The 15,137-nt window shown below is 48.6% G+C and overlaps 1 protein-coding gene across 3 annotated transcripts in view; it reads left to right on the top strand.

Annotated features, from left to right (window-relative positions):
- Positions 1-15,137, top strand: part of PARP2 (poly(ADP-ribose) polymerase 2) — a 402,899-nt gene that overhangs the window by 137,345 nt on the left and 250,417 nt on the right. For all 3 annotated transcript variants that reach the window (XM_085618532.1, XM_085618533.1, XM_085618534.1), the window contains one exon: positions 9,892-10,098. In XM_085618532.1, the coding sequence (XP_085474658.1) occupies positions 9,892-10,098 (207 nt within the window). The remainder of the gene's footprint in view (positions 1-9,891; positions 10,099-15,137) is intronic.

The raw sequence follows: 15,137 nt of genomic DNA on the forward strand, positions 1-15,137 counted from the left end.
AATCGCGCAGGGGTATAATACAATCTGTGGACATACTTATAATGTATTATCCTAAATCTACTGCTGGCGGAAATGCGTTCCGTCTGCAGCAGGCAGAATTCCCATTCTTTATCCGTTAGCGGGGCTGGCAGCTCTTGATCCCATTGGGTACGAGCAGCCAACGACGGTGAGGCCGCTGAGGAGTGCACTGAGCGGTATATTTTAGAAACGAGCTTGGCCGGGGCTTCGTCTCGTAGGATGCGTTGCAGCGGTTCCATGGGTGGGGGTTCTTGTGGAAAGGCAGGCGTAAGCGCCCGCATCCCCTGTCGAAGCCGGAGGTACAGAAAGACGTCAAGGGGAGAGGGCTGTATGCCTGCATACAAGTGGTCCATGGAGCGGAATGTGCCATTATGGTACAAATCACCCCACGTCGAGACGTGGATGGATCGTAATAGCTTCTGAAAACCTATTTCTTGCAGCAAGGGCATGCAAGGGTGATAAGCCAGGGGCAAAAGCGGCGCGTACAGCATGTCCAGTCCCAACATAGCGGTCAAGCGTTTCCATGCGGACACCGTGACGAGCACCGCCGAGGACGTCCTATCTTTACCCATCTCCGAGATGTACAGGGCTCCCTCTATAGGGACCGGGTGTGCCAGCCAGTGTTCGGCGGCAAGTTGGGGCATGTATCTAGGCTGCCGTATCCAAAAAAAGGCATAGTGAGCCTGAGCTGCATAGTAGTACAGTTCAAAGTCCGGAATGCCAAATCCGCCCTGACTGTACGGCTTGATTAGTATCTCCCATCGCAACCGAGGTGCTTTACCGCCCCAGACAAGTCTAATAAGCTCTGTCCGCAATTTACGAAAAAAGAAGGCGCCAGGGTGAAAGGGAATATTCAGGAAAAGGTATAACAGCTGTGGTAGAATCACCATTTTAATCAATGATGACCTGCCCGCCATGGAGAGAGGAAGGGCAATCCAACGCGTCACGCGATCCGCAATACGAGTAATCGCCGTGCCATAATTAGCCCGCATGAGCTCCTCCCTATTTTTTTCAACGTGTATGCCCAGGTATTTAAAGTCACCTTCACACCAGGTGAGTGGGTAATCCAGCCCGAATCGCACAGTGGAGGACGTTAAGGGGAGCAACCGTGACTTGCTCCAGTTGATCTGGACCCCAGAGATCCTACCAAAGCGGATGAATTCCCTAAGGATAGGGTTGAGATTTACATCCGGATCCCGTATATAGAGAGTGATATCATCCGCGTACATAGATACTTAAATCTGCCTCTGAAAACATCGTAATGCTTTGTCCCCATGGTGTTGTCGCAGCTTTGCAGCCAGGGGCTCCATGGCGAGAGCAAACAGCAGTGGCGACAAGGGGCAACCTTGTCTGGTACCCCTGGATATAGGAAACGGAGCAGACAACCGGCCATTCACCAACACTGTGGCTTTAGGGTCTATATAAAGGAGCTTGATCCATGAGATGAATATGCCGGGGAACCCCATACGCTCAAGCACCTGGAACACGTAATCCCATTCCAGGGAATCAAAGGCTTTAGTGGCATCTAGGAAGACCGCAGCCATGGGTAGGTCATCGTGCACCGAATTAAGGATAGAGAAAAACGTACGCAGATTGTGAGACGTCGCACGCCCGGGCACAAAACCAGCCTGATCGGGTAAGACCAAGTTTGGGAGTAGAAGATTAATGCGAGTTGCTATGAGCTTAGCAAGAATTTTCGCGTCGCAATTAAGCAAGGAGAGAGGACGGTAAGGATCACAGTTGTCAGCTGCCTTACCGGGTTTAAGTAGGGACGTGATGAGGGCCATGCGCATCGATGGGGGCAGCCGACCCACCTCCAGAGCATCCTCATACACCTCCCTCAAGACAGGCGCCATGAAGTCGATGTATGTCTTATAAAATTCGACGGGGATACCATCCAACCCAGCGGCCTTTCCAGACCGCATGTGCATAATAGCCTCCCGCACCTCGTCCAGCTCGAAAGGGGTGCTCAGAAACTCTCTTTGCGCAGCGCTGAGCCAGCCTAGCGAGACATCCTCAAGATAGTCCTGCAAGTGTAATGCGCCAGCCCTAGCTGACGTGTAAAGCTTGTGATAATGCGCAACGAACGTATTAAGGATCTGCGCGGTGTCTCTGTACAGAGCGCCATCCTCACCCAAAAGCTCCACTATGGTGTTAGAAGGCCGCATCAGACGCACCGTAGCAGCCAGGGCCTTCCCCGGCCTCTCGCCCTCACCATATCGGCGAGCGATCCAGTGTTTGCCTCTAAACTTCGTCTCCCTAGCGGCTTCGTCAGTGTACTCCGTAATTTTTTCGCGAATGCTCGCAAGCGTGGCGGCGTAGGGCTTGTCAGACAGCGATGTCTCGAGGGTCCTCAAGTCTCCTTCCAAGAGGCGCAGTCGCGCCAATATACTTTTCAGTACGCCCGACCCCTTAGCAATGCACATGCCCCATAGCGTCACTTTGAACGCATCCCAAATAGTCGCGACATCCTTCACCGAGTCTTTGTTGCGCCGGAAAAAGTCCAGACACTCGTCCCGCAACTCTTCCTGAAACACTTCGTCCAACAGCATCATCGGCTGCAAACGCCAGGACGAGCGCGGAGGGCCAAGGTCCGGCGCCCGGAGGGAAACCATAACCGGCGAGTGGTCCGAGAAGGTACAGGGGAGGTGGCACGCCCGAGTGAGCGCTGCGAGAAAGCGAGGGGCCAAGAATACATAATCAAGCCGCGCCCATGATTTCGCCTGCGCCGTAACGTGCGTCCCTTCTCGCGCAGTGGCGTGGAGGTGCCTCCACGTGTCAATCAAACGGTGCTCCTCGATAATCTCCAGAAGCGCACTACGGGATTTGGTGAAGTGATGGGGAGCCGGGTGAGACCTATCCATCTGAGGGACGAGAGTGGTATTGAAGTCTCCCCCCCCATATGAGGTGTTGTGGGCCTGCACCTATTATGGATGCCTCAAGGTCTGTGAAGTATGGGTCATCTATGTTGGGGCCATAACAGCAAGCCAACGTTACAGCCAAGTGTCCAAGCCTGCCCCACATCAGACAGTACCTGCCCTGGGTGTCACACTTACAGCCAGCCATGACGAAGGGGGTCCCCTTTTTCACCAAGATTGCAACCCCTCTAGAGTATGAAGAGTAGGAGGAGAACGCAGTGTACTCAGCCCATCTGCAGGCAAAGGCCGGAGTGGTCTGAGCGCTGAAGTGCGTCTCCTGTAAAAACGCTATGTGTACGGCATGGCGGTCTAAGTAAGAGAGGATCTGTCTACGTTTCCTCGGATCCCCCAGACCTCTAACGTTCCAAGACAATATGTTCAGTTCAGTGTCTCCCATACCACGGATGTCTAGAAGAAGGAACATGGCGCACAGGCGGAGGGCCTTCAGCCACGAGACCCACCATTGGGACGCATATCAACTGCACCCTCCCCACCCCGCTGCCAGCTGTTTGGTGTACCTCATGCCGCACAAACGGACCAGTATACAGTCCATTAAGATAATACCATGTCTGCTCTGTTAATAGCAACCCTAGGACATCAGCTGCGCACAGCAACATAAAAACAGAAACGTAAAAAACAATGCGCCCACCCCTCCCATCCCACAGCCCCATCGGGAATCTTATAACATTAGCAACTGCAATCCTACCTAGTGATGTGAAGTTACCTAGCAAATAGCACAAAAATAAAGAGACATCATAACATTGAATGGACCCGTGATCAGAGCAGGCGCACACCCCTTTACCCCCTCCCCCACCCACTGAAGCACCCCCAACTTGCCAGAAAGTACATCCCGCCCTCCTCCCCAAATTACCACTAACCAGCTCAACAGGAGCACCAAAGTCAGTTCGTCCATAGGGGTACACCCTTTGGGGGACATCCAGGGGACACGCATAGCCACCCTCTGCGCCGAGTTCCCCAGTACAGCCAGAGGAACAGGGGAGGGTGTTGCCTGGATTACAGTACCAACCGCCAGCCATCATTCAACCAGGACCATGTTGTGCAGCCTCGATGCCAACTCCCAGGCAGGCCTGTAAGAAGGAACTCCAGACGAGAGCCCGACAGCCCTCCTCCGGGCACTACACCGATCTCAGTGAGACAGCAGGAGAGCAGTCACTGTTCGTCCTCCTGCTCCGCAACCCCCTCGTCTCGTCGCCCAGCACGCGCTCCCCTCAGGGTTTTCAAAAAATCGTCCACTTGTTGCGGGCTCGTAAAGAAGTGTTGCTTCGCCTAATGAGTGACTCTAAGCTTTGCAGGATACAGCAGCGCATAGTCTATTTGAAGGGCCCGAAGTTTCTTCTTCACATCGACGAATTTACGCCGCTGCTCCTGGACGACTGGTGTAAAATCCGGGTAGATGGTGAAGTTGACGCCATCATAGGAGAGTTGCTGATTCTGTCGTGCGGCCCTCAGTGCAGCGTCCCGGTCTCTATAATTTAAAAGCCTCGCAATGATGGGCCTAGGCGGAGCCCCTGGTTTGGGTCGCGGACCAAGCGACCGGTGCGCCCTCTCAACGATGAATTGCTTGGAGAGCGCTTCTGGACCGACAGAGGCAAGGAGGATCCTTTCAACATATTCTTCCATGCGCCCAGTGTTGGTGGACTCCGGCACCCCCACAACGCGGATATTGTTACGTCGGCTGCGAGCTTCCAACTCCTCATTCTTAGCAGCGATAACTCTCAGCACATTATCCATTCTCGACAGTTGGGAGGTATGTGAAGCAGTGGTGTCATTATCTGATATCCGCCTTTCAACCTCGGTGATGCGTTCTTCATGAACGTCCAACTTCTGCGCAAAAGCATCCATGCGCGAGGAGATGCGATCCACCTTATCGACTATAGTAGCGAAGCCTTGTCGCATCTCCTGCATCATCTGCTGTATGTCCGGCGGCGGCGAGCTCGAGTCCGCGCCAGCCGCCGGGGGGCCGGTAGAGCTCCCTGAATCCAGTGCGCCCCGTGGACCCTTCTTGGCCCCTGAGGCCTCGAACGAGAGCTTCGGCTGCTTGCTGTCCTGCTTTCCCATTATGGGTCCCCTGGCGAGGAGCACACCCACGTAAGGAAAGGGTGAAATCACGACTCTCACAAGTCGGACCGGGCCCACACTCTCTCACGTCCCGATCTCAGACGTCCGTCACACAGCGGAGGGCCCAGAGAGTCCACTACGACGATGGCAGGTAGGGAGCAAAAAACACACCGGTCAGCCGTCTTGGGGATTGGCTGCCACCAACGTCCAGTATGAGCAGGATAGCGGTCACGGCCGCAGATCGCCTTAATCGGAGCTACATCTCCGGGAATGTGGGGGGCCACTCGAAGGGGTGAGCGCCCAGAGGGCAATCGGGTGGGTAGGTGGGCACCTCACGCGCGGGACGTCGCTAGGTCACTCCGCCCTAGGCTTGCAGATCAATGTCCATTCACACCCAGCAGCAGCAGCAGGGAACAGAGGTAGGGCAAGGTGGCTTCCGCGATTTCTCCGAAGGGACAGTGGGAGTCCAAGGAGAGCTCAGGGCCCCACAAGCAGCCGCCGATCGGGCACTCCCAGGTCCAACAGTGCTCCCAGTGCGCCACAGGACATACTCATCTGCGCCGCAGGGTCAGGTCCATGTTCAGCCCCCACTGAGCTCCACGCGGGCACAACATACGATAGAACGGGTTGGGGGGCCCACACAGCAGTGCTCAATGCCCCAGCGGGCGTGCGCCAGAAACAGACGAAGTCGCGCCGGGGGGGGGGGGGGGGAGGGGAGATGAAGGATCCTCCGTTGCCCTCCCAACCTCACGATCCGGCCGGCAGGGGAGGTGGGGGGGGAAGCCAGGCTACACACCCCCGGCCGGGTCAGGCACAGTCCAGGACCGCAGACGGAACCCCCTCCGCAACCGCAGCACTCACCGGGAGCTCTGGACCCCTCCGGACCGGCCTCAGGCAAGCACTCGCAGCCCCCGGGAGGGGTGGGGGGGCCAACCACAGTTCGCTAGCTTCAAGGCGCTCCCCACACACCGCTGACGATCAGCTCCTCGGAGGCAGGGGTGCTCTCCACATCGATGCGCGCTTCAGGGCCCACCTTCCTCGTGGCGCGCCGCGGTCTCGCGTAGGCCAGACGTCCAGCCACTCACTGCATGCAGCCTCCGCTCGGGTCGCGGTCACAGTCGAGCCGCGTCGATCTTCGCAGCGGTAGGCTCTACGGGCATCAGACTCGGACCGAGGCCGCAGAAGACCGGCAGGAATATCGATCCCCAGTCGCTGACGGGCTGGCGGTCCGGAAACAGGATAATTGGAGGATAATTGATCCAGGCTGCAGGAGCCTCACGCAGGTGCGGCCATTCTGCTTGCGCGCCCTCTAGCGCCCCCCCCACTCGTGTTGTTTGTGCAATAAAAATAATATGTCCATGAGTTATTTTTTCAAACTTAAAAGGGTATCGTTATATGTGCCTGTTAAAAGCACACCTTTAAGCAATGAGCCACAGGTGTGTGTTTTTTGTTTGTCGCAGTTTTATGTTGCGCGAACTCGACTCGAAGTTCTTGGAGTACTTTACATGAGCACCAGTTACATTACATACATTTTTTAGACACTGGGAGATTTAAGTGATTTACTCAGAATCACAGGATCTTGAGGTGACGCCGAGACTCGAACCGAGTTGTTCCCCAGCTTCCAAGTCTGCAGCTCTGGCCCTAACGGAACATCCCCCTATTAACCTTATAAACATAGATTATTTCTTTGTAACTTTGAATTTGTATTGTACGGTGAAGTGACTTTGTTATGTTTTATTTTTGTTTTCAATTTTTATTTTTTCAGCATATGCTTGCAATTCCCCCCCAAATGTAATAATAATAATAACCATCACCCCAGCAGCAGACCAAGACCATTGTCTTTGCCAATGTTTGTTTTGTTTGTAGATTTTCCGGAAGTCTCAGTGCAGCGAGTTCGCGTGGAACAAAGATTGTTTATGTGGTCGCCCCCGTCTCCAGTGCGAGAGGGGTGTTTCGAAAATGATAGTCCTGGGTCTCCCGTGTACGAGGCTGTAACTAAACTTCAAGCCACAATAATATGCAATGCCTCCTGCTGGGTTTACTCGTCACAGCAGCCCAGGGAAGGCCGGCCTGGAATGTGTAAGGTGCTCCTCGTTGTAAATAACAATGCCGTTTCTTTAAATGTTTTAAAAACAAAAACATAAACAAAAATAATGTCATGAGCAATGACAATAGCTCTAACTTTAACAATGCCGAGACCATTGCATTGTAAATGCTTGTTTACTCTATTGAGCCAGGAAATAATACAGGCTCGGCCCAGTATCAGTATTTCTTGCGTACACTCCCTAGATGGTGCCAAATGTTTGTTAGACTAAATTCTGCACCAATATGAGATGGGTCAAAATTAGATTTTGTCCTCTACACTTTTATGGCCATATCATGACGAAGTATTTTAGGATAGCCGATGCACTGTGTTGTAGGGCTAATTGACTTAGTAATTTGTGGTGACCATAACATATTGCTGGGCCATATTATGCCTAGGTATTCAAAGTGCATGACTTTTTCTGTGATTGTGTTGCCCAAAGTTAGATTCCGCTTTATGGTTTGTGCAGTTTATAAGGACAAAACATCATGCACTTGATCTTTTGTGGGTTCAGCTCCAGCCCCTGTTCCTTACAGAAACCCACAAACTTGTAAATCAGGGATTGAAGTCCCATAGGTGTCTTCGAGATGAGCAGTGCATCATCTGCAAAGAGCAGTGCTGGAATTTTGCTCTGTGCCATTCTTGGGGCATCGTTTATGCTAAATAGTTAGTGATCCCATTGACATACAGGGAAAAGAGGGTGGATGCAAGGACTTATCCCTGTCTCACTCCCCTGTCAGTTGCAGTACCATCTGTTAGGTCCCCCTCTGGCCCTCATCCCTTCTAGGCATAGTTATCAGTATGAAGGTGGATGAGTAGTGACAGAATATTGTCTTCCACACCCATTTCGTCCAGAATTGCCCATAATTTGTGTCTGGGAATAATGTCAAAGGATGACCGTAGGTCTACAAATGCTACATACAGCTGATCCTGTTGCGAAGTCACTGTCTTCAAATACATGAAAAAGATCCAGAAAGTCTGGTCTATTGTGCTCACCATATTCCTGAACCCAGTTTGTAGATGGATAAGCACGTTGTTCTCAAATATCCATCTCTGTACATTGTCCAGGACATGCCTGCAAATCACTCTCTGCAAGACGCCAGTCAAGCTGATTGGATGATAATTTGCTGGATCCTCCCTTTCTCCTTTTTTTTTTTTTTTATATAAATCGGGACTGTTGCCGCCTCTCACCAGCTGTTGGAACCTCTGCTCCATCACTATGGCATTTGATACCTTGTTAAAGTACGGGGCCCAAATCATGTGTTACAGCATGTGGGAACATTATCGTGACCAGGTTCCGTTCCCCTCTTTATTGAGTTAATTGCAAGCATGGTATCTTCTTATGTAAAAACAAGACCCTTGCTGTTGTGCACTGTGATTTGGACGAGTGGCACTTCTTCTGTGCCTTCATATATCCGAGGGGCTGAGTATAAATTGCCAAGGTGTTTCATCCAGCAGCGTGGCTGTATATGACACTCCACACGTGATTGTGCCTGGTGGTTACTTTGGACTATAATATGCCAGAACACTTTGTAGTCCTTCTTTTTTGCAGCTTCAGTGAGATTGGACCACTTAGTTTCCTCCCAGGAGCTTTTGCTATGACCCAATTTTTTCCTGTAGTTAGCCCTAGCATCTTTTATTATGTCCCCGTTCCCCTTATTTATTGACTCCATTGGGATACATTTGGCTTTCCTACATTCTCTTGAGAACTAGAGGTTAGTTGCCCTTCTTATTAGATTAGATTTATTGGCTCTAGTGAAATGTGCCCCAAGTGCTGCAAACAATTTGATGTGAGCAGAGATAGCTAAGAGATATTGGGTAAGTATACATTCCTGCTTTAGCAGTCTCCATAGTGTCTGCAGCATCTGTGTAAATACTTGCTATGATTCAGGATGCTGGGTTATATATGACCTCTTTATAGATGTGCTATTTTTGGGAACCGTTAAGGAACAGTCTCTTAAATGGTAAGCCGGCCCTTCGATTGTTGAGGTAGATCTTTAAATGACACACTCAGCGCTTTGTGATCATTTTCTATTCTCTCAATTACTACCATGTCCTCCAGGGCGGGCCAAAAGGTTGTGCTAATCATAATGTAGTCAGTGCTGCTTGTACACCTAGCTCTGTTGACGTGTATGTCCCCAATCTATCTGATCTTGTTCACCCATTAAGTGCCGTAAGGCTATAAGATACAGTGAGTGCTGCCAAGTGAAGAGCAGTGGCAGTCAAGATCGTAATTGGCGGGAAAACTAATGTGGGTTTACCGAACTTCTCATCCTCCTGTCAGGTTGAGGACGGTAGGTCATCTAATGGATCATACATGGTATTCAATACCCCTGCTATTATTACTCGATAAACGATGGCTCAGTTTGTTAGTCTCCAATTTGTGTAAAGTTTCTGATTCAGAATGTTTTCCTCTGCTGCTATTATAACTATTATAAACGAAATGACTTCACGCTGCTTCAGTTATTGTTAGGGCTAATAGATCCCTTGAGATTAGTGGTAGCTGTTTAACTTTACAAGCCAACGCTATGCTCACCCAGATTAATAATCTCCCTGATGGATGGCCCACCCCTTTATGGGATGCCTCTATGGTAAATTATATGAAACCTGGTCTATGGGCTGGTCCCAACAACCACGTCTCTTGGAAGAGGCAAATGTCAAACTGGTCCATAAACGTGCCCCATTCATGGTCACTGAGTTTGGAGTTTAGACCTTTCTCTTTACTGTTTTTTATTGCCTCACAATTTTCCTTTCACCGAAAAGCCCTTATTTATATTTGCCCTTGCACCATAGATTTTGTCTGGCAGTGGGAGGCTGATGATGGCTCTTGGACTCCATATGATCCAGAAACTATGCTTGAATTAGAGACTGCACAGCAAGCAAACCAGAAGAGCATTTCAGTGACTTTTGGAAAGACTACATACACCTTGAATCTTGGCAAGATGGCCCAGATAAACAACCGCACCCAGTTTGAAAGGAAGATGGAGCGTCTGGAGTCTGGTATGTTCAGGTTTTCAATAATGTTGACCTTTTATGCCGCCAAGTACAGAAACCGAATTGTTTCGATAGGTATAATGAGCATTACTGTATGCAACTCCATGGTATCCGTATTCTTGATTTTGGTGGGATTCCATTTTGAGTCTATACTTTTGGAGTCAGATTTGTTGTTTAAATGCAAATTTCTGCCCTGGACGAATAAAACCAAGGCACAGTATTGTAGTACCTTTTGGTGGGCCACAATATCATTATATGGTTGGTAGGGAGCAATTTAGACACTCAATAATGAGTAAGACCGGTTAGGGGATGTCGCCAGAGTGAAGTGACCCCAAAGTACAGATGGCTTTTTTTAATGTGAAGGAGCTGAATTCTCCCAGTAAGAGAGTGAGGATCATCTCTCTTCCTGGAAAGTGAAATAAATTGTATACAAGAAGCTGCATTGCTTCGGAAGTATCAGATGAGACTATGAACGAAGAAATCTCCTTAGTAATACTGTGCCTCGAACATGAGAAAAAATGTAGAGTAGTGATGCTTGTGAAGGAGGTTTCCCTTTCACACGAAGGGATGCCTAAGAATTAACTGGGGCGGTAAATAATTCTCATGAGGACTGCAGGAGACATCCCATTGATGGCTGCCTCAGCTTATGCATTGAATCGAGGCTAGCCTGAATTTTTGGTGGAATCTTTGGAGATACTGGAGAGGGCGGCAGATTGTACAGTTTTAATATGAGGTACTTTTGATATGGTTCCGTCAGAAGAACTCCATAAAATTAGTAACAGCAGTCCTGATGTGGGTGATTTCCAAAAAGCGAGACTGGAGGCTTTGATTCTGCTCAACTTGTGGAGGGTGGTGCATCTGGAGAGAAAAGACTCCTGCTTCTACTCCCATGTCCATAAATCACATACACAAATAGATTACCTTTTGTGGTTGAAGCCTACCAGAAAGTGAATCTGTCTGGCTTACTAAAGACATCTTGGGTTCATTTGGAAACCTTACCTTGGGAATGCATTCCGCCCATTGCTTACCATTGACTTTGTTGTTTGTAACTCACTTTTGCTTGCTTTTTATTTGCTGACTTTATTTGTTTTAGGCTGTCCAGCTTCAGTTTGTCGCTTTCGTGGAGCATACCCTGTTTTCCAATGACTGCTTGTTTTCTGTAAACAGTCCTTTAAATCTGGTTCTTACCTAGTCACATTTGCTGTGCTTTCAAATACGGAGGTTCACTGCGCCGGCACATATTTCCTGCAACCCAGCGTTCCCCTCGGTCTCCCTAGTACAATACCAGCGCACTTGTGTGGATGGACCAAGGGCCTGCGACTGGGAATGGCCAAAAACGTAGCGATTGAGGGGATAGCACAGCGAGCTCTAAGAGCTATATTTTTAATATACATTTTAGGCTGACTCTGCATTGGACTCCCACCCAAGTGAGGTATCATTTTTATCGGAAGACCAAGTGGACCGCTGGGTAGTTGGAAATTTGTGCCGGCGCTGTGATTCCCCCCCCCTCAAAAAATGTAAGGAAAATGTGATTTTAGTTTTTTGTTTTTAGCTAAATTTGAGGTTTGTAGGGGATTCTTCGTAGGAAAACATTGATCCATCCATGCATGCTATGTGTCCTTGGACTCCCCGGGTGTCTAGTTTTCAGAAATGTCTGGGTGTGGTAGGTTTCCCTAGATAACCAGCGAGCCCGGGACCAAAAAAACAGATGACTCCCTTGCAAAACCAGGTCGTTTTGTGAAAGAAAATGTTGATGCCTCCACAATACGTATTGGGCCCTCTCCCTGTTGCAGGCACTTGGCCCACCCACACAAGTGAGGTAGCAATTTTATCAGGAGACCTGGGGAAAGCTGGGTAGTAGGAAATTTGTGATGGCCAGGTGATCCCACAACTTTCCTTCACAAAAATGGGAGGAAAGTGTGAATGTTTTTTTTTTCCTCTTTTTTTTAAGCTACATTTGAGGTTTGAATGGGATTCGGAGTAGGAAAACGATGGGGGATCCATGCAAGCCACACCTCCCTGGACTCCCCTGGGTGTCTAGTTTTTACAACTGTTTGGGATTGGTAGGTTTCCCTAGATGGCCGCCAAGCCCGGGACCAACAACGCAGGTGACTCCCACGTAAAACCAGGTAGTTTTGTGATCAATAATTTTGAAGTATCCACAGTACGTTTTGGGCCATTCCCTGTCGCAGGCACTAGGCCTACCCACACAAGTGAGGTACCATTTTTATAGGGAGACTTGGGTGAATGCTGGGTGGGTGGAGGTTTGTGGCTCTCCGCAGATTCCAGAACTTTCCCTCACAAAAATGTGAGGAAAGTGTGGGTCTTTGTACAAAGTGTGAGGTTTGCAAGGGATTCTGGGTAACGGATCCTGGTGAGAGACACAAAAGTCACCCCATCCTGGATTACCCTGGGTGTCTGGTTTGCAAAACTGTAAAGGTTTGGTAGGTTTCCCTAGGTGCTGGCTGAGCAAAGGTCCGAAATCCCCAACTAGGCACATTGCAAAAAAAAGGGTCCGTTTTCAGAGAAAAAAAATTGATGTGTTCATGTTGCGTTTTGGGCCATTTCCTGTCGCTGGCTCTTGGCCTACTCACACAAGTGAGGTACCATTGTTATCGAGAGACTTAGGGAAACTCAATTGACTTTCTATGCATTTCTGCCTTCCAAATGTAAGACCGTGTGTACAAACGACGTCATTTTGAAAAATGCCCTCTAATTCACATGCTAGTATGGGCATCCACAAATTCGGAGATGTGCAAATAACCACTGTTTTTAAACTCCATATGTTGTTCCTATTTCAGAAATAAATAGGTTTCATTGATACCTATTTTTCACTCTTAATATTTTATCAAATGAATTGCTGTATACCCGGAACACAATGAAAAAACATTGCAAGGTGCAGCTCAGTTATTGGCTCTGGGTACATTGGGTTCTGGGTGAACCTACAAGTCTTGTATATCCGCGCAACCGAAGGGTCCAGAGGACGTAACAGTGTATTGCTTTAAAAAATCTGCCACACTTAGCAGCAGTGACAGGTGAAAACGTAGGCACAAATGGCTGTTTTTTTCAACTCCATTTCAATATTATTTTATTTCAACTGTTACTTTCTCAAGGAAAACCTTGAAGGATCTACACAAATGACCTCTTGCTGAATTCAGAATTTGTCTACTTTTCTGAAATATATAGCTTTCCGGGATTCATTATTGGTTTCACACCCATTTCTACCCTAACTGGAAAGACTTTGAAAGCACAAAAAATAGAAACAATAGGCTTAGTCCCACTAAAATGCCAACACTGTCAAAGTTTAGTTTTCTGACCAAAATCTGCCTGTTCCTGAAAGCTGGGAAGGAAAGAAAGCTAGAATTCAAAGGAGGTTAATAATGGCTCCGAGGGTCCAGGAGGACTGTGCCCCCTGGGGTGAGAGTATAAATCTAGAGAAACTCCTGCCCACACTGGGTCTTATAACGAGCAATAAAAGAAGTGATGAGGGACATGATGACAAGGGGGTTTTAGATTGTCTCTAAAGGCTTGTTGCTAAACTCTATAAATTACTGAATTTTCCCCCATCTGGTCACTGAATCCTCGCAGAGAAGCCTGGGTGAAAACCTTGGGAGGGATACTACAGGCAAAGAGTGTGAAAGGAAGTATAACATGGCTTTTGTGCCCAATGCAGATATACAGCACAAAGAAGTCAATCTGAAGCTTGTGTACAGATGGTGTTGCACACCAGGGAACATGAAAACACCTACAAGGTGTGATGACTGTTATGCAGCTGTGGAGGATGTCGAGACTTACTTCATATGTTGTGATTATGTCCAAAAATTATTCCTTGGGAGACTGGTAGCTGAAAGGGGAGATAAAGGGAAGTGATAATGATCCAGCTCTAATGTAACTCGCGGAACCCATTTCGGAAAGTAGCACTGACTTCGCGATATGCCATACTGTGCAGTGAATTCAACGCTGGTGAAACTGGTGATTGCGTGTATCTTGAGTAGGAGCAAAAACCCACAAAGTTGCTTTGGTTCAATAGGATTTGTTCCATTCTCCCTCTGGAGCATATGTGTATGCTATGAGGCCATGAGTGGATCCCTAAAGAAAGTATCTCACAAAGACAAGGGGTGAAAGGCCAAAACCCCTACTCCAGCCTCCCCATTCACAAACTCAAACACAGAAGGAGGAGTAGAGAAACATGAAGAAGTGGTGGCACTTGCCGGGTGTGAAAAATACTCCCCTCACTCAAAAAATTGTGACGCGCTTCATCATCGGGCTGCTTCAGTGGACGGATACGTGCCTTTCGGGAGGGGCACCCACCTTGATGCAAGTGTGACTTCAGGAGGGTCTATCCTTATCCCCCACCAGTTTAAGTGAAATTCTTAGTGAAACTCGTATTTCGAGAGTGTGTTACAAAAGTGAGCCCTCGGTACGGGAACAGGTTGTTCCTGGGCAAGCTTATTACAGGTAATGAGGGTGATATAACCATTGGGATCGGAAAGGTCCTGACGAATGCCTGAGTGACCTAGAATTTCGGGTACAATAAAGAAGGCAGAAACATGTCAACGGGTGTAGGAATTCTTTACTCTTCTCTTACCATCACCATCCTTCTTGTTGTTAATCCTGGCCGGAGGGTCAAGGAATACATTTACGCACAAAGACACCTCCGAGCTAGTTTTAATCCTCACTGCACGTTTTTCTTTTTTGTGATCCCAATATTGCTTGATTGGCTATCTCTGTATATATTTTTATGTTTTGTCTGGTCTTCCCCACCTTATTGCTCCACCCCAGGTGTTGGTTTGCGCGGGGGGTGTACTGAAGCAGCCCGCTGATGAAGCATGTCACAATTTTGTGAGTGAGGGCAGTATTTTTCACACCCGGCACGTGCCACCACTTCTTCATGTTTCTCTACTCCTCCTTGTGTGTTTCAGTATCCCTAAAGAAACTGAGTAAAAAATGCCGTTCTTGGAGTACATATCTAATGACTACAATCTTCTTAGCTAAAGCATGACTTCAGATTTTTTAAGTGTGGGCTGGAATCTTCATTGGAACTT

Source organism: Triturus cristatus, chromosome 7 (genome assembly GCF_964204655.1).
Source record: "Triturus cristatus chromosome 7, aTriCri1.1, whole genome shotgun sequence".
In the NCBI taxonomy this organism is placed as follows: domain Eukaryota; kingdom Metazoa; phylum Chordata; class Amphibia; order Caudata; family Salamandridae; genus Triturus; species Triturus cristatus.